At 37.7% G+C, this 21,387-nt stretch overlaps 1 protein-coding gene across 1 annotated transcript in view; it reads left to right on the plus strand.

The window, feature by feature from the left end:
* LOC115019241 (seizure protein 6-like) overlaps positions 1–21,387 on the plus strand; it is a 102,629-nt gene that overhangs the window by 61,143 nt on the left and 20,099 nt on the right. Inside the window, 2 exon segments of the mRNA XM_029448702.1 lie at positions 9,646–9,838; positions 20,721–20,906. Of these exon segments, the coding sequence (XP_029304562.1) occupies positions 9,646–9,838; positions 20,721–20,906 (379 nt within the window).

Here is a 21,387-nt window from a genome sequence, read left to right on the forward strand (position 1 = left end):
ATCAGTGAGAGCCAGCCTCTGCGGACAGTTAACTCATACTGTGTGCTTAAGGAAAAAAATAATAAGTGAGTGAATAAAGATTACATGCCATGTGTAAAAAGGCTAATTAGTTTGAAAGATTGTTTATTAGGACCAGGAGAAATGTTTTTCTTGCCGTCTTTCTTCTCCTTTTTTTTTTAAGTAGACAGTAGCATTCTAATTGCATGATACAGATTTTTTGGCTCAACCTAATTAAGGCGAGGCCAGCCTTGTAAATGCAAAATCTGTTATTAAGTGACTGATGATGAAAAAGTAACGCTGAACTACTAAAATAGGACAATAACACTTTAAATGAGTAACCCACAACAATGAATTGTTGAAAAATAGCATCATTGTATTGTTAAATGTATAAAATAAAATTAGTCATATGATATTTACTATATGATATAGTTCTTCAGCACACTTTAAAGGGCCTACGAAATGATATTTCGTCAGTGTTATTGGCCTTGGTATATGATAGAGGTTGCATATCTATTGTGAAATGTGCCATATATAGATTTTTAATATTGATGTATTCGTATTAAATCATGATCATAACAGCTTAAAAATGACTTCCGCTAACAACAATCGATCGCTGCGCCGAGAGCATCCACTTCGGCAATGTTTGGGCGATGACGTCACAAGTAGAATACAGCCGCCGCCAGTGTTCGTCTGCGTTACAGCCGCCACCAGTGTTCGTCTGCGTTGAAGCATCCAGCAAAGACTGCTGTCAATTATTACGAGAAAGAACGGACAACAATCGATCGTCAAGGATAATTGTGAAGCGATGTGTTGTATGGGGATGTGGGGCTGTCTCCAAATCTAGCTTTCTGTGGCCAAAAGATGATAAAATGTCGCGTTTATGGACAGGACAAGAGCGTTGATGAAACCGAAGATTTATGGGCAACACTTTGAGAGATCGTGTTTCGAACAAACTATGCTCGCCAAGGAAATGAGATTCAAAAAGAATTTAAAACTGAACGCAGATACTGTGCCTACAATACTGCCGAGACCCCAGCCAGCACAAGCCAGCACGCCGATTCAAACACGTCCACCGGTGCAGAGTCCTCCACCAGAGAGACAACGAAATGCATTCGCCAAAAGGGAGAGAGCAAAGGTAAGCCGTGCTACTTGTTGACTGTATTTATTGTTTCAAGCATAAAACCATAATCCGTCTAGGCCTACAGTATGTAACGAGTTTACATACAAATGTAAACTGTAAGTAAATGTTTCCTAAATTTCCCTCGGGATGAATAAAGTATCTATCTATCTACACCAGGCCCTAGCCAATATCTGTGTGTTATTGTTTGTAGTATTAATAACTTTAGCTAATTACACTTCATTAGCTTAATTAAGTATAGATTCAATGTTTATAACAGGCTTCCCCATTTTATTCTGTAGTTTGAGTAAAAGCGTGATTCTATTTAACTTTTAACTATCACCCTAAACATTGTTGAATGAAGCCACTGACAGAACTGAGGATACCTGTATGATCAGCGACCATCTATTGGACATCCACACTGAGGAGGAAGCTGTGATGTACACTAGTAAGTATACAGACTGTACGTCATCTGTACATTACAGTTGTAGTACCTAGTAGACCTGCACATGACGTGTTAAAAATGCAATCACCGCATGCATGTACATAATTCATATATTTGTTTAATTTGATATCATTGCTCTCTCAATCAATTCAACCACATCTTTTATTAGATATTTTCTTTATGCAGACATGTATAAACATGCAATACCATTTCAAGCTGGTTTGAAAAATGTATTAGTAAAGTTGTGTTTTGTACATTTCAGACAAAGACAGAAAGAAATTGCTGTGCAGACGGATCCCCCTCCACGGACACACATACATACATATCATATATAATGCTTGATTATGATTTTTGCAGAGTATGTTACTGAACTCTTGACCGAGACTCAATGCTTTGTGCAAAGTTGATGAGGAACCTTTCGAAGTCCCAGATCCACTCGGATTGCATTCGGTGGAAGAACCAAACAAGAGGGATGCTGTTGTGCTGTATAGAAGCAGATTCAATCACTGAACTGACATTGTGTTTTGTTATTGACTAATAAAGTGCTGATACTTGAACGACGTGTAGTTGTCTGATGGAAACGTAGCACAGATCTTTTTCCCCAGCAGAATCTCACCAGCAGTGTGCCACATAGCAATACATTCTGTAACATACAAGATAATACATGTCAATGGTAATCACTTCAACCTTATTTGCTTATTGATCTATTTATTCTGTGACTGTGCCAGAGTGACCATTCGACTTCCCAAAAATACATCAAAGTTTCTGAGCTCTACACATTTGTGCACACAAGTAACTTCCTCATTACGTGGCTGATCACCTGCTTGTTGTCTGTCCCTCTATGAATACCTTTGGTAGGCTCTCTGCAACACCCAAACATCCAGACACTTTGATTTGAATCCTGGGTGATCTGTTATGCAGGTTATGTTTGCACCATGTCCCTCATATTCATTGAATTCCTCCATGACATCCTTTTCTTGGCAGCAGCTCTTCAATGGCTTCCATAATTGTACAGTTTTCACATGTGCACCTAATTTTACTAAGGAAGAGTGGTAAGGACATGTACACAATATGCAATATCCAAAAAGGCCAATATTAACGTCATCTTAATTTCATACTATTTATATGCCTGTGTTTGCTCGTAAGCAGCTCATAAACCTCTTATGGTCGTACGGAGGTCGGATCTACCTTGTAGCAACTTGTTACCCGTTTCACGTAAGTCTCGCAAAGTTACGACATCGTAACTTCCATGAACATCTGAGGGTTATTGTTCTTCCATGTCAATTTACACAAATGCAGTCTTTAGGGACGGTTGGATTAAGATGTTTGCTTACTATTTGTAGCTTTTTGACATTTTTTAAATGATCAAATTAAGGAAGATGGAGAATATTAATATTTTTGCCTATTTTCTGGTAAGTGTTCCGGCTACTATAGGCTATAGTGACCGTCTATATTTGTATATATATATATAGACCGTCTCACTATAGGTGAGATGGTCAGTATACAGACTATACTTTTGTTGAGGAAAAAGTTGAAGAACTCGGAGCGTGAATGTCGAATCAAAACAGCAATCTTCTAGTTAAATCTAAATATATTTATTAACGTGATAAGTCAAACATGGAAAATACTCTCAGCTGAGGACACAAATCACATCGCCACGTCCACAGGCTGAATCTCTAAAAAACCCAGGTTGCTGTCTGGCGGTTCAGCGAGTAGTGTGTACAAAGGGTCGTAAACATATTACTAAATACATGGAGAAGGCGTTAATCTTCTCACTGTGGTTTTATGTCACATTAGCAAGACTAAATATGTTACACACATACATTACATACATTAACTGGACTATGGAAAGTCAGGACACATAATAAAAGTGTCTGTAAACATTATATTGGCGACATACAGAGAGATAGCAACAGGCACGCGCCAAATGCATGCGCTCAACCTACTTTGTGAGGGATTGCGCAATCCGAGGGGAGGCTCAGCTTGTCGCTGTATCCGCTCGCATCTCTCCTGTATCTGAACAGAGAATACGCAAATACAGCGATTTTGACTAAAAAAATGATCAAAATTATTGGAATCATACATAAAATGCAGTTATAGCTCAGCCCAGTGGACAAATATACATTTATATTTATTTTATTGTTATTTGTTTTTTTACTTTTCATGCCTCCCCTGACCGCACGTCCCTGCTTTCACCTACAAGACTGCTGTTTGTGTCCTGTGTGAAACAAGAAGGGATTTATTTGTAGCGCCACTTCTGTACTTAAGTAACGCCATTTCCATTTTTTTAAGCCAAATTCCGATCTGTTCCTAAACCAAATGTAAACCAGTAGTTTTGTTCCCTAAAAATAACCAAGTTGTTTCTTGTGAATGCATGTGACGTGCGTAAATTGAAACGTGTTGCTGGACATTCGTAGGACAACGCAATAAAAAAATGAGGAACAACGAACCATTGCATAAGGATATGTTGCATAAACACACCGTTGACTATACATGTAACAATTTGACCATTATTTAGCACATTGACCAAACACGGTCAAACCATAGACTTCCACCTAGTCTTGTTAATGTATCTCTCATGTGGACTGTCAGATACCAGCAGGGACTCTATAGTAACAGATTAAAAGCCATGCCAGCCTGCTTTCTGTTTGGATGCGATAAGATGAATCTTCACCTCTGCTCACTATTTATGCTCATACACTGCAGTACCCTGGAAGCTCCCTGTTCTACAAAGATCATAGTGAAAACAGCAAGAGCAAGGTTCACTCCTGCAAATATTGATATCCCTTGAAACCTTTATCTTTGAAATTTTCCCCCTACCTTTTGTATTCCAAGTGCAGTTGTGGCCTGTCAATTGTATTGTGGCCTTGCAGCTTGGTTTGTTCAATATAGTGGTTTGATTAAAAAGACAGGGACTAGAGGAGAGAGATGACCCTCTCTCCTCTAGTCCCCTCATTTTGATTGGGCTCAGGAAATATTTTATTGGAACAGTTGGATGGAAAAAATAAATGCTGAAAGGTTAACAATGGTACTTGAAAGAGCACCTAAAAGGACATTCTTACATTTCATGCATTGCTTAGCGCTGGATAAAAGCAAAAAGTCTTATCAAAAAAAAATGGAACAACACAATGTTTGGATGGCATCCTCTGATAATGTTGTGGTTGGTGCAGAAGTGTGCTTAGTCAGCCAAATCCCCGGTCTCACAAATGTGTCTGCTGAGGCGGAGATTCCAGCTAGGAGTTACATTAAGCCTGCTCTCATTACAGTTCAGAGGAATGTGTGTGTACATATGTGCACACACGCATGTACATGTACATGTACGTGTGTGTGTGTGTGTGTGTGTGTGTGTGTGTGTGTGTGTGTGTGTGTGTTTGTCAGAGAGAGAGAGAGAGAGAGAGAGAGAGAGAGAGAGAGAGAGAGAAAGAAATACCTCTGGGGATTTGGCTCCAGCACTGGTGAAGATAAGGTAGTGTGATTTCTCCTGACATGGCCAATGATTCATAATTGAGGCAGGACAGCTGTTGCTGGCTACACTGACAGGTCCCACGGTGGATGACAAATGATAGGGCCCTCTGGGGCCAAACTATCCATCAGTCCAAGTGCTCACTGTCCACAATCTGCTCACCTGTCCTTCACGAGCCTCCCTGGTGAACGTAAACCAAGAGGTCAAAGACCAACTATCTGTTTGACCTCACTGGTTATGATTATATGTTGTTGCAATACCAGAGTGCATTAAATTAGATGGACATTATACCATAAACACCTGCACAATGTGATGTTTATTAAATAAACAAGAAATACCAAAACTTCTTTTCTACAATTTGAATATATGATAACAAAGGAAAAAATGGAAACGTTTTTACTGACAGGAATAGTTAAATGTCAACATCTCCTCATATCAATCAATACAATTAATTATAAATTATAAACTTTATTTTTATATCACTTTTCTTAAGTCATAACGTGTACTTCCTGAAAAAGAACAAAGAAAAGACCAAAACTTTAAAGAGAACATTTTAAATATAATTGAATTAATAAAATGTATATAAATAGGTACGGATAAGGACAAAATAAAAGCAATCCTATGGTCATATCAATAATTAAGAAGGCTCAAACACAACCAGATGAAACACAATCACAGTCTTCGTTATGTAAAAACACTTATTTTCAGCTTGTCTGTCATCTGTGAAGCACTTTGAATTGCACTGATCTGTATGAAAGGTGCTATACAAAAAATAAAGTTTGATTGATTGATAATGATAGAATGTCTTAAAAAGAGATAAGGTTTGACATGTCTGATCTCCATGGGTGCTTGCAAAGGCCTGGTCACCCTTGGTTACTAGCTGACAATCCCATCCATCGATCTACAGTAAGGTTACACCAAGGCATGAGTCAGCGAATCAGTGACATTATTTATATATATAAATATATATATATATATATATATATATATATATATATATATATATATATATATGTGTGTGTGTGCAAATTGGTTTGATACTTCAACAGTGCAATTTGTAATGTTCTGCACCAATTTGAGTCAGTGGAGGAAGCTCTCACAGATACCAGCATAAAGTGCATTACAGCAGTCCAGGCTGTTAAAAAAATAAAAGCATGTCAACAGGAGGAACACGGATTTTGTTGAGTTGAAAAAAAGAAAACATGAATGGATAAAATGGCTGGTAGAAATTGCTACTCCAATTAGTAGGAGCTCAGATTTATTGTCATTACATTTTATGAAATGTTGGGATATTCAGTATCTGATATCATTTAGACAGGCTAAAATGTGACATGGATTGGAAATAGGGGAGGGTGAATTGAGCAAGAACAAAAGACTTTCCTCCAGTTACACGCAGGGTTTCAGCAAGAAGGACATTTTGATTTCTAGCCTGTTTTTGTTTTTTGGAGAGATGCTTGACTGAAACATTTATGAACCATGGTGGAATATCAGCCATCTCTCATTGACTCACCAGCTTTACATAATGGTGGAGGCAACAGAAACACATCACAAAATAATAATTTGAGAATGAATTTCAGAGAGGAAGGAAATTGGTCTTATCTGAATCCCCAATAAATACATTCTGACTTGAAACTAAATAAATATGGAACCTTGCTTGAATGTAGGCTTGGAATAACTTAAGTACATTTTGTGATAATGTTTCAACATTTAAGCTATATTATACAAGACTGCAATGCAAACAATCAATCACAATACGTTTGAGTCTCGATGGTTGTCTAAATTTGTCAGACCCGTGGTTAGTAAAATTGTCATCACTATCATCTAATTCCTTGACTATATGATAATTGATGTTAAATTGAAGGAGAATTACTGTGCTGTACTTTGGAGGTGAATTATGAAGTTATAAGATGAGCAAGTAGCTGAAGTAACCTGATTTGCAAAACATCCAAGCCCTCCATATTAACACACACAGAAAGGGAGTAGTGGAACAAAAAAGAAAATAACTCTGCCTAAGGCTTTGTCATTGGCTTTGCCCTTGAGAAAGAGAGAAACAGGGATTCTAAAATCATGTGGCACTCCTTTATCAAGCACTGTGACACTGTTGTTTAAGGCTTCTGCCACAACTTAACTATTTAAAGTAATATGCACAGTTTTTGTATTAAAAAGATGCACAGGTGATTGTGTAAGACACACACACGCACACAACACATAAGAATACCCGCTGTTTGACTGTTTGCTCTCTGTGTTTTCAGTTGGTTTAAAACCTCCTGGTGTTAAATTCTGGTTGTGATAGAAATCAAATCAATCAAAGTGGCCTACCTCATGGATGATTCAGGAAGAAGTCACCTCTAAGCTCAGTCTCAGAGTGTCCATTAGCCTCTCTGCACTCATTGCCAGCTCTGAGTGACAGCCAACCCGGCCAAATTCATTTTGCTGCCACCGTCGTGCATCCTGCCCACTGTCTCAGCTTTTCCAGGCTGTTGCACTAACGCTCCTGCACACATATTACCTCAGGGACATCGGCCTATGGAGGGCCAGCAACCCTTTTTCTGCCTCATGGCATACCTGAGAACTGAGCCCACTACCTATGACAGCATTAGCTTTTAGAACACGTTATGAATTTCACTGAGAGCTTGAACTAGATGTGGTTGAATTAGCTTTGATGGTGCACTTGTCTTTCAAGACAGAAGCTGGGTCCATTTTGGATCTGGTTGCATAATAGTTTAAAATCCTCAGATTGAGCACCTGTCTCTTTAGTAGCAAAGGCCAATTAAACAAAACATTTAGCTATATATAAATTGTAGTTATTTGATTTGCCATTTGTTTTGAGGGTGAGTTATCTTTAACCATAGACTGCAAATAGGAAGTAGACGAAGTGAAGCCTTGTAGTATTGTTTTTTTGCAACAAAGACAACACCCAGAACGGAAAACAGTTGTCATGCCTTAAAGCATACCTTGCTCTATCGTCTAATTTACTCTAAATGGGACCACCATTTACTAAATGAACATTATGCTGTACTGAAGAAGACTTGAAACTAGCGATTGAGACCATAAACTCATTAGGAAAATGTTTACTGGGGTAATATATCAGGTGAGAAGTAGGGTCATTTTCTCATAGACTTCTTTACAATTGGACTACATTTTCCAACCAGTGGTGTTGCCCTCTGCTGGCCATGATCAATATTGCAGGTAAAAGGCACTTCTGCATCAGTTTCACTTTTCTGAACCGGTTTTCTGCCATTTTTCTTCAATGTTCATCCAAGTTCAATGTGTGATTCCGAGCCACATGCTTGAAAAAATAATTGGGGGAGGGTGGGGGGGAGTATTTCACCCCTACTACTGGGTCCATACAATCTAAATTCATCAATCATCAAAATCATCAGTTATTAAAAACCCAACTAGTTAACAAAGTATGTTAACCTGTTTAAATTATAGTTGTAGTAGTTTGTGATATTTATTGTATTCTAAATTTTAGAGTATTATAGTTTATTCTTTATATTGTGTATTGTATTCTACAGCTTATTGAGCTGAACCTCTTCACATTCTGTTGAAAATGTTAGTTCATTGTTTTAAAGTTTTAAGTTTAAATTCTGGCATGTCTTTCACATTGAATTTCAATTGATTGAACTCAATAAACATATTAAAACCTGTATTAACTCCAATAAAAAGTCTGTCAAACAACATTGTTATTTAAGAATGCCATGCAAACACAAGGGAATACTTTTTGCCTTCTCCATTCACCTTGGAAGAAGTTGAAGTCAGAAATCCCTATTCTGCAAACACAAGTGAAGGTGAAAGCTTTTTATTTTCATCATGCAGAATAATGACCATGACCTGCTGCTAGATTAACATGCCTCTTTTATAGTTCATTCAGGAAATTAATCAGATGTTGCTCCAAAATGTGTCAGCGCTCCATTATCCAGACAGTTTAACTACATGCAATACTCCCGAGGTTCCTTCACCAGATTTAGCTGCAGATGCTGTTCAAACCTGTTGAAGACATAAAACACTGCTGTCAGACTGGCTTACAGGCACAAGGCGAACACAGAGAGAGGATGAATCAATCATGAGTGGAATGACCCAGACAGATTCTACAATTACTCAAGAACGTGTCTACAATCCGGGAGCAGGTTAACAAAGAAATGACTAAACCAAACATATCCCTGTGCTACTGCGTTGGTAGACAACTGAGAAAAGTAACACAGCAGGTGACCTATTTTTCAGAGAAACATCATTAGACTAAACTTGGCATTAAATGGAAACACAACAGTGGGGGGTGCTGAGTTAAGATCCCATCTGGTGTGAACTGAGACCTCATAAGTCAACAGTTATTCACCATGTTTGTGTGCATTGGGAGTTTTTTTGTGTGTTTAGTGTTGGAGTTAAAAGTCTTTGACATTTGCCTTTAGTTTTTTTCAAAGAGTGGATATAAATAAATGTGCTCATTCTAACAGAGCTAAAATACAATGCACTGCCTGTTACATTTGTGCAATGTGTTACTCTACAAAGACCTTTTGCAATAAGTCAGTCAGTGAACCGTTTGCTTGCATGACATCATACGTGATACACAGAGGTGCAGCAATAAAGGCCGGTGAGTTATCTTATGTCTCTTTTTTTCAGGTGCTGAATGTGAGTGTGTTGGAGAGAGAGCAGGTGACAGTGGAGGACACGGGTGGCCGAGAACCCTTCATCCTTGCCAATGAGTCAGTCTTGATGAGAGGTCTAATATTACGCAGCTGGAGCAACCAGATCTCCATCCGATTTCGCAGTGAGCAACAGCGCAACTCCGGATTCGTTCTGCTGCATTACCAAGGTGAGCCAGCACCATCTTGCATAGCCCGACTAATCTCTTGCTGCACATAATATCATTCTGTTATAGGGGGAAAACACTCTAGTTTGTTTGTATTTCTTTAAACCGATCAGAATTCTCTTGTCGTCGCTAAACTTGAGATGCAGCGATGGTGCCCTTGCCAAACTGGACAACAGTGGGAGCACACATTAGCCACACCCTAAAGCATACCCTGCTCTATCATCTATTTTATTCTAAATGGGAACATAATTTACAAAATGAACATCATGCTGTATTGGAGAAGATTTGAAAATAGCGATTGAGACCATCAACTCGTCAGGAAAATGCTAACTGAAGTAATAAATCAAGTGAGAAGTGGGATAATATTCACATAGACTTCTATACAATCAAACTTTTTTTGCAACCAGTGGAGTCACTGGTCACTAGAGAGGATGCTGGTTTGAGGCACTTCTGTATTGGCTTCACTTTTCAGAACCGGAAGTTGCCTCTTGGTGCGAAGTCTACGGCACGAGGGACCATAGCTTGTCATTGGAAATAATACATTCAATAGTTTTGTGAGCGCTGAATTGGCCTTTTCCATTTGACCAATTCCATTGACTTTTGCAGAAATTAAAACTATACAGAATTAATTATTGAATGAGATCAAATAGTGCCTACAGGAGAAAAGTGTATGTCAGCAGCTAAATCTGTCAGCATAGATGCTTACTGTATGTTGTCGTTAAATATGATGGCCAATAAATACCTCTTTCTCTCTCTCTCTTGTTTCGCGTGTGACATTGATCTCCCATGTCCGCAACAATGTCTGTTTATCTTAGCAATCACACAAAGTGGCCAGCAATTACATGCTCCATCAATTTGAGTTGATGGTGGATGCTGGTGGACAAAACATTCATTCCACCACATTACTGTGGCACTTTCATCGGCTCGAAAATGAAATCGAACATCAAAACAGTGCCGTGAGATAAATCAGCCTGTCGCTGTTGGACATGTGAATATTGCTGTGTGGTCAGGCCGAAATGATGACAGCGAGGGGTCAGTGCAGATCATACAGGGTGGTGCATAGATTGGGACAGATGGTTCCAAATAGTTGAAATATATTACGCTGTCAGTGGGTATGCTTTTCTCCTTCATTTCTCTTTGCATTTCAGTTAATTTATTCATCAGAATTTTTGCGTGCAATATTTTCAAGGTTTATCGATGAATATACAGTATACGGAAACCCTGTGCTATTTTCTTGACTTTTCAGTATTGTTAAGGCAAAACACCCCAGGCAAAAATATTGTTTTTAATGCACTGGCCAATTTTGAGATTTTGGCTTTTTTTTGCTTCCATAACATGTCTTCTTTCTAGTGAAAAGAAAACATCCAATTTAGGTGTTTGTTGTACTATGCTTTGTCTTTTTGCATCTGTGTAAATTCACCAAAAGTTAAAATGAGACAATGCCTCATTTGTTAAATAAACCGAATGGTCACAGCGTAGTATGCTCCTGATATCGAGGGGTCTACAGGCGGACTGGTGACACTGTACTGGGTGCTGATGCCGTTCATATTATTAATGGAAACTTCCAGCTGCTGCTTATTTTGCGACTCATGATGCTGCACACCACTTCATAAGGAAAATGAGGTGGTTCCATATGTTCCATGCAAACATTATAACCTGAATAAGATCAAAACCGAGATAAGACTCACAACCAGGATATTGTGTATAAATGCGTGCAGGTTCACGCTCCCCATTAGTCAGGTACTTGTCGATAAATAAAATATATAATGAAAAAAGCTGTAAAGATATACACCCTTGAATAATAGTGAAACTAAGGTTGTCCTGAGCTAAGACTAATTCAGGTATGTATGATGAATATGGCCAAAGGATGAATATAAGGCTATATTTTTGCTATTGAAATGTCAATTATAAAATATGCCCACTTAATTAAAACAAAGCTTTCTCAACAGGTGAAAAGCAGACCCACAAAATAAAACAATGCACAAACATATCCAAAATGCTGTACTAAATGTAATGCTTGCCTATTGTTTAGGACTTTAAATAAAAATTTTTTTTAAACATGTAAATACACATACAGTATATAAACTGGTTTCTTATGTTCTCTATCATATCCCAAATATCATTAGAACCAAGATAAGATTCGTAGCAAGGATAATAGTGTGCATGTAAACCTACCAATTGACAATTGACCATGTGTTGGTGACAGCACAGATCAGAAGGTGAGCAAAGCTGGAAAAAGAAAAAGAAAACTCAAATATTATTCAATTATTTGACTATGAAAGGATCAATCCTATCAGGGGAGTCTGGCTTAGGGCCATATGATGTATATAAGAAGTGGACGTAGTCACCGTGATTGGTTTGTGGACTACAGTTTTGATGAAGATTGTTGTATTGGTCGTCCCCATCTTGGAATTTGACCATTGCCATCTTGGTCTTTGCAACCATAAGTGACAGAAGAGGATGGAGCAACCGAACGCTGAACAAGACATGTTTAGGTGACCAACATGTTACAATTAACTTTGAACTGAAAACACACTGTGAAAGAGTTAAAGTTCTAAGTCGAAAACATGGACAACACCCAGACCTGACAACGCAACCTGTCAATCACAAGGTAGCCCCACCCTAAAGCATATGCTGCTTTATCATCTATATTACTTAAAATTGGATCATAATTTCATAAATTAACATCATGCTGTATTGAGGAAAACTTAAAACTAGCGATTGAGACAATAAACTCATTAGGAAAATGTTTGCTGGGGTAATTAATCAAGGGAGAAGTCGGGTCATTTTCTCATAGACTTCTGTACATTTGCACTTCTTTTTGCAACCAGACAAGTTGCAAAAAGATCCTGTTGGATATTAAAGAGAATGCAGGTTTAAGACATTGAAGGCATTGGCTTCACATTTCGGACAGGAGGTAGCTTAGGGCACCAAAATACTCTTGTCATACTTTGAATTACTTTGTTTCAAAATAGCTTATTTGATACATGGCTTCATCTAATGTGAACTCAACTGAACACAGCATCTTTAAATCATTTTACAGATAGACCCTGTTTTGTCTGATGCTACTGTAGATATTTCTCAGCACTTTATGATATCAATATTCTTATGACCTTATAAAACCCTTTAAAAAACACTTTCTGAAAGACATTTTTCTGTATTGTAATTGTGGCCTGCAGTTAGATGTGTGGTGTTAGTTGTCCACCAATCAATGGCTTTGGAAGTTGATTGTGCACATTTTGTTAAACTAATGAGAAAAAATGCAAAGAGACGATTTCTAGAAGAAGAGTAGACATATTGGAGGCACAGAAGATATTTCAATTTGTGCTCCTTTCACCCTTGGTAAGCAGAGTATCACCTTGTCCTTTATAATGGGCTATGAGAAATGTGATTGGACAAGCGTAGAGGAGACAGAACTGTGGAGAGATGGATCTCAGCTCAGGGTAATTAATATCTGCTACAGCGTTGGCTCGACCTGCGATGGCAGACTGATGGATGCCTCTATAACATCAGCATTAAGTCTAACACTTGGAACATGATTATGGGGGTGTTTTACTGTTTATATGTATGGAGTCAGAATTAGGAGTTTGGGATAGGAGAGGAGCATACCACTTTCTTTGTACATCCTTATCCATGACCTTATCTTTTCCTCAATACACACACATATGCACACATTCTCATCTATATAGAACATCCATTGTATTCAACCACAAGAGACAGTTACTGCTGCTACAACATCTGGAAAAAAAAACATTGCATGCCACTAACAACAAATCATACATAAAACACACATTTTTATTTTTTTATTCAAAACACGCATATAAAACATTAAATACAAATTGCATTAAAGAAATATAAAGTATATAGCCATAAAGTATCGTAATGGCTTATGTTAAAAATTACACACAAAAGCTCAAATATAAACATACAGAAATCATCAGCCAGTTTGAAATATTAGTGATTAAAAATGTCACATAAAATAAGTGTATTAGTATAGTTCAAACTAAAATAAATGCAAGATTAATTGCAGTACCAACAGTATGAATAACAGAATAACAATGTGACGATTTTTAGCCTGTCTAGCTGGGTAAATATGGAATTGTGAATTGTTTAAATAATATCTAAAAAAGGTAAATCTGTATTAGTATATCTTGCTTTAAAAACAAATGTATAGGTTTGGAGAATGTTGATATCAAAAATCTCTCTATATATAGACAATAGAAAAACTTAAGAGGCAGTTTTATTATTGACGTCAACAATTATGAATGAGCTGTCTGACTCCAAGCGATTTCCTAGAAGTGCTATCAATATTAATATTTTGGGGCAGATTCAGGCTTGGCTGTTCAATCTACATTATAATGACAACATTTCCATTTCTGACACAAATATTCCTGGTTTTATGCAGGAATGTATAAAAAATGACATACTTAATACTGTTCTAATAAGAATTGACTGCAATTCTTTACGCAAGCATGTTCAGAGGATACTTCATCTTAAAGTGTTGGTACCCAGATGAGCAAAGTCGATACAGAACAGGAACATTAATTCACTACCATTCTTCTGAAAGCATACGATACGATATACTTTATTGTCCCCTTAGGGAAATTTGTTCTGGACTCCTGTAGTTCCATAGAAGATTAAAATAAATCCTACATATTGCATAGTAAAATATACAGTTTGCACATACACATATACACATACACACCTACTGACAATGGCGACCTATTGAACAATCCTCTTGGCCAACATCTACATCCATATTACAGTGCATGTGTTGAGAAGCTTTAAGGAAATAGGCTGGAATAAGTTGTTGTAGGGATTATTATTATTATATTATATTAGTGCTGGCAATGAAAATAATTATTTAGCCAAAAGTAAAATTCTACCTGTAAAACCTTTATCCTGAATTTCTTAACAGAAGGGTCAAGTAATTTACTTAAAAAGAAAACTCATTCATATACATGAGCATTGTGGGTACTAATTAATTAATGTAACACTGCACATGCAAATGTGAACAACCCAAGGCCAGTTTTACTCTGAAAGGAAGTTTCTTCATTTTGAATTGAATTAAATGTATGATGGAATTCATCCTCTTTGTTATGTAATTGCCATCATATCAGACCTCTTAACATTTATAGGTGACCTGGTATTTTCATTTCAGGTTTTTGTGAAGTAGATCATAATCAATGACAGTGCCAATGGCAGCGATGCTTTACACAAATTATTGATTGGCTGGAACTAATAAGCTGGGTTGGCCAGAGCACCTCTGGCAGCGATCCACCAATTTGCCACAACTTCTCAGTAGCATTGATGAGATGCAGCCTCTAGTCCAACGTTATTTCTCTTTAATAGCCTTTATTGAGTAAATGACCATAAAAATCGAGTTTTTAACTCAACCACATAAATATCAATAGGCCATATCATGGCAGAACTATGGTCTGGCTTTCTACAACTGAATCACTTTCACTATTGATCTTTCTGTAAAAAGGTAATGCTTTGGTGCACAGACATAAGGCTGTGATACAGTGAGAACAAGTCACCTGCTAAATACAGCTGACTAGAGATGACTACACATAAGCACAGGATTTTCTCTCCTTGGAAAACACATTTTACTCCCGAAATGTTGGTGTAACACATGACGGATAATATTGTCCAAATACATAAATACATTAAATATAATAACAATTGACATACATTATTCATGTTCTGTTTTTTGTCACCCTATTTTATTATCTCCTGCCCTCACCTTGCCAAGTTTGATCTCATTCCAGCTCTCCACCTGAAGGGATTCAGGAAACACGTGGAATACAACAGTGCAGCAGTCTATTAGGCCTAAATTGACATGCATTTTATTTGTTTGTCCAAATACGGTGACTATTTTAGTTTTACTGGCTTCCTCACCTCATCTATTGTGCCCTAGTCAACAATGGTTGGTTCTCAATTTGGCAAATGAAAACTGTGCATGAAGCAGAATAAGACTCATTAATGGGAGGAGTGTGGGATTGAATACAGGAGTCGCACCAAGTGTTTACTTTCTTTAAGTAATTTCCGAAAGTTGGGCAACTTTTGACTGTGGGTTGGAGAAACAATAACTAATAATTGTATCCAAAATACAGATTCAGTGTTCCATATTTGTTGACAACAAAAAAACAAAACTTGAATTAAAGATGAGTGAGAAAGGGCAGGAAGCAATATAAACAGAAATACTTTATATTAAAAGAAAGCTAGGACAGATCCATCGCCGTTGCACGGATAAGAGAGTGGCAAAAAGAAAGACAGCACAACGGGGTCTAGAACTTTTGTGAACAAGCATTGGGAACTGACAAAAACAAAGTGAAAAAAACATTTATCTCATGTTCAGATGCCTGATGATTATATATTGGTTATGACAAGCTACACATAAAAACAATTTTCTAACTTCAAACAGTGCCATTTAAATCCCAAAAGCTTTTATCTATTTGTTCTTCCTTCTTCTTTTTTGGGTACCTATTTTAAAACAATGTTAAACATAGTACCAATACTGTACATGCCACTTATTAAGGATGTTTGTGAGACATAATAGCATGTATGTCAGTAATGCATAATTTCCACAACTACATTTTTCCACCTTATTATCTATAATATTCCTGGCAATTAAAGTGGAAATAGATACAGTATTTGCTCTAACTTATCATTATGAAGTAAATGTTGATTGCACAATGTAATGGCTGTAAAATAATGACACCGTCTGTGTTTAGATTGGTTTCCTATAAGCTTCACTTTCACTAAGCAATTCTGTCCGCCTCCGGGTCGTGACCTCCCTTTCACAATAAAAGCCCAACACACTGCATTACTGCCTAACAGAGAGCTTTTCGCTAAAGGCAACTCAACAAAATAGCTACAGTAGCTATCCCCAGGTAGCAGAACATTCTTTCTACTAAGCTATAGCAAACAACAAAACAACACCTGCCTATTTATTCATTGTAATGGGTGTTTTACTCTGTCTTTTTCATAGCACCTAGATGAGGTTTCTAGCTATTTGGGATTCTTACGGTTGCTTCTGGCTTTGGACAGTAACGTTAGCATGTTGCTAATAATATACGTGCAAGTAGATTAATCTTCTTGTTCATCAACTCAACAGAAAATGTGTTATCACCTTCACTGCGCAGTTTTCTTTTAAACAATATGTTGTTGGTAGCTGTGAGGAAAACAGAAAAGGCCATCCAGTTGTTGGTGACAGCATCATCAATAACACCATTTGGAAACATACTATTGTTTCACTGGTGTACATCACAACTTCCTGTAGGTAATGGAACCTTTTTTATCAACTTCTGTTTCTCTGCAAAAGCTGAGATTTGATTTGTGCTAGTCCATACCATAAACTGTATATAAATATGTTTATGGTCGATACTAGCCGTGCTCTGAAACGGAAGGTTCACCTGCATATTACCAAAGTGACAATTTCCTCTTCGCTACAAGGAAATAATAACCAAAGACACATATGTTTCCTGTGGCCCTACAGTACCATCAGCTAATCTTCCTGGCTGTCTGCACTGTGGACCTATTATTTGTAATGGCAAAACAATCAGACTTTATGGCCCAGCACCACATCTACTGGAATGGGGACCGCACGCAATTTAATACTTCAGGAATTGGCTCCTCAATTTTTGCCTCTGGCTCTCCCGCTGCATGCTCAATAGGGATGTAAATGCTGCTATGATAATGGCAATAACTAGGTTCATTGGAGCTAGTGATAAACTATGAATGGAATGGATGACCCAGGGGCACTGTACCTCGTCCCTGTGGCTCACTGATTTAGTGCAAAAAGAAAGGCTTGTTTCATTATGGTGGTTACCAGTGGCTTGTGTAAAAGAAAAAAGTCAGGAGTTGAAAACATAGTAGATGGCGGGAGCTTTACAAGCTTTTATGGCCATTATGCATTTAGGGCTTTTTTCCCTCAAGGTCAAGTTCAAAGATTGATACAATAATATTTTTTAATTTCCAATTTAGCTTCAAGGTAATGCTAGAGTCTAATCTTTTTTTGTGCTGTTTCACCTCCACTCGCTCTGCATCAGTGAACCCAAAGAGCTCCGAACCAGAATATATTACAGTATTCGTGTGTTTCTGTCAAGTGTCAGATTTATTTTTCGACATGGGGCAGCTGCTGAAGCCCTGAATCTATGATGTTTAGCTGTTTTATCATGGAACCCTAAACGTTGGTGTTTACTTTATCAGGACATTATAGATTGGGTCAGCCATGTTCTAAAAACCACCATGCCAAAAAACTAAATAAAAATGTTAGACTTCCCATCTTCAACTAGCCTCATCAATAAGGCCCGGGACCTCCACAGACATGGACTTTTATGTCCTCCTATAAACACTAACACATTACATCAACGTCTTCACATCTGTCCATATGCGTTACATTAACGCACATCTTTGGGACTAAATCTCTATACATTGCATATTCTTTGTATACTTCATACTGTGAACCTTTGCATATTCCTCCTAAAATTGCAGTTATTTTCTTTTAATTTAGATATTGTATTGTATTGTATGTATTTCTATACTTTCTTTTCATATTTACCTTTGCCAGGGAGGTTATGTTTTTGGCTCGGTTTGTCTGTCAGCAGGATTAAGGAAAAACTACTGTACCATTTTCACAAAACGTAGTGGTAGATTGTAGCATGGGTCAAGAAGCCATAAAATGTTGGAGCGAATCCAAAACCCGGGGACGGGATAGGGCATTTGTGCTGCATTCATATGTTGACGGAATAATCACGTGATCGCAGCATTGACCTTGCTGGAGGTCTCCGCTCTCCGAGTGCAATTCTAGTTGTATTGTAATTTTCTTTTCAGATATATTGTACATCATTTTATTGTATTATTTTCTTTTATTCTATATTTAAGTTTCTTGATTGTTGTACTCTTTTGTTTTGTATCTTATTTTCTCTTACTATTTTTATGTTATGCTCCAAAGCAAATTCCTTTTATGTGAAAACCTACCTCGCATAAACCAGATTCTGATGTTGCTACTTCTACTTCTTTGATTCATGCCAATAGAGGTGCATGTCCAGAAGATACAGTTCTGTGATGTTCAATTTGATAAGAATCAAGCAAAAGAAGTTGGATGCAAGGAAATAGAAAATGGTAGCTCCAAGGTAAATTTATAGACGGCTCAAACCAAACACCTCTTCAACTATGCGCATGAAAATTGCTATAAGCCACGTCTTCACAACAAATATCTGTAATTATATTAACAGAAGTATATTAAGGTGTTTACACCACATAGCCCATGCCCGATTATCAACATAATTGCTATTGAGACTGCCAGTACCATTTCAGCACAGACAGGTTTTTCAGCATTCCCTATTTCATTGTTGTTTTCTCCTTCTATTAGCTCTTATTAAGGCTTTCCGTACACTCCATTAAGCTGAAACATGAACGTGCAACTTGCAAAGTTTGACTGAAGTTGCAGCTTTTAAAAGGTTTCTGTAATTTTCCCGGCGCACAATCAAACTGTGATTGTAACACAAGCCTTAGTGGGTCCAATTATGTTGCTTGTTTTGTTGTTCACACATTTTCCAAAAGTTTTAGTCTGGTCATTAAAGTGCCTACACTAATGAGGTAGAACAGTGTGGCTGTTAGACAGGAAGAGAAGGCTGTTTAATAGCTTCCATTACAGACTCGGTTAGCTTACTCCATTATCCATGTGAACTCCATCCCGTCCTACACCATTTATTCAAAAACAAGGACAGGACAACAATGCAGAGCAAGTCCAGGAACATTGATCTTACCCTGCTGGAATCACGACCCTTTGACTACTACAGAGGCAATTCCTCTTCCAACTATCACAATATACTGCAAGGCCTATGATATTCAACTGATCTGCAACATTTTTATTTGTCAAAAGTATTTGCAGTGGCTCTACACAATGATGTTAATTACTGTAGTGCAGCAAACATGTCTCTGCACATTTGCATACTGACAAACTGGTAAACTGCATTTAATTAGGAGCTGAGGGTGCTATAAACAAAGTTTGCGTGTGTGTGTGTGTGCGTGCGTGCGTGCGTGCGTGCGTGCGTGCGTGCGTGCGTGCGTGTGTGTGTGTGTGTGTGTGTGTGTGTGTGTGTGTGTGTGTGTGATAAGCAGGATGGCATATTAGAATGGAAAAACAATTTGTTTTTTTCTCCCATTTATATAAAGGTGTATGGGTGCTCAGTGGGGTTTTTGGAGAATAGACAACATGGTCAACAATGCAACACAACAGTGGGGGTTATACACAATGTAGGACACAGAGGATTATGTTGTGGAGCCAGTTAACATTGTTGGCTGTTTGTTTTGGCTAGAATTGGATTTTTGCTCCGAATAAAACATTTAGTCCGGCGAAATTATGCATCAAAAATCTTAATTTTTACATTGGAAGTCTCCCTCAGGCCTCCAGGCGCTGGCAGAAACATTTAAACTGTCATGAATGTTAGACCAAGCTGGTCTTTTGATGATGTCTTTCATCATCAAAACATCATGAAGAGCTGAAAATGAGCAAATTAATTAACGTTTGATATAATTGAATTGCATTTTAGCTATAATGTGCTATTGTTTTAAAACTCCCTACTCTGTGACATTGTAAGCATAATAGGTTACACATTGGACAGACCACAATCCCATATTTAATACATTTTACTGACATGCTTTTGCAGAAACAAATTAGACGTAAGTCTCTGCCTTTCATTCACATAGTGCTTATCATATAATTAGTCCATTTTAAAGGCTTTTTATGGCCATTACAGGCCACAAAGATGCCAAATATATCACATGGAAAACATATTTTTACTCACTGTATTTTATTAATCAATCAATTAACCTTTTCTCTCCTTCTGTACATTTATATCTCCTTCTTCTCCAGCCTTTGTGCTGAGCTGCGTGTTCCCCAAAGAGCCTGCAGGTGGAGAGGTTTCTGTGACCCACCTCCACGCTGGCGGAGAAGCCTACTTTCGCTGTTTCACTGGCTACAAGCTGCAAGGCCCCAAAATGCTCACCTGTCGCAATGCAACCACACCTTACTGGAGTGGGAAGGAGCCCCGCTGTGTGGGTAAGACAAACTGTTTATTTGCAGGACACACGTTTAGAGCAGCGAGGTTTAGCCCCTCACTGACCTGCATCAATTAAAACAGCTCAGATTGTAATTATAAAAAACTAAATAACTAGAACTGTTGGCCCTTATACCTTCAGGTTAATTGGGATGTTGGCCAACCTTTTGTTAGAGATTAAAACATTTTTTCTTTCTCAATTACCTTCTAGTAGTTAACCGTGACTGGAGGGCAGAGTTTTTTCTGAATGCTTAAACACTTAGCTCTGTAAAACCATTACAAGGCATTCACTAAGTGTTCCAAACTGAATGCACGGGTGTCTGCTTTACACTCAGTTTTCAAATCAATAACACATTTCTAGCAAAACTGTAAATATGGTTTCTACATTGCCGCACCATTTTGCCAATTGCCACAAAGAAGGCGAGATTTTCATATCTGTTATTTTTTCTGTTACTTTTATTTTACTGCGCTTATGTTGTCTGA

The sequence above is a fragment of the Cottoperca gobio genome, chromosome 14, assembly GCF_900634415.1.
Source record: "Cottoperca gobio chromosome 14, fCotGob3.1, whole genome shotgun sequence".
NCBI lineage: Eukaryota > Metazoa > Chordata > Actinopteri > Perciformes > Bovichtidae > Cottoperca > Cottoperca gobio.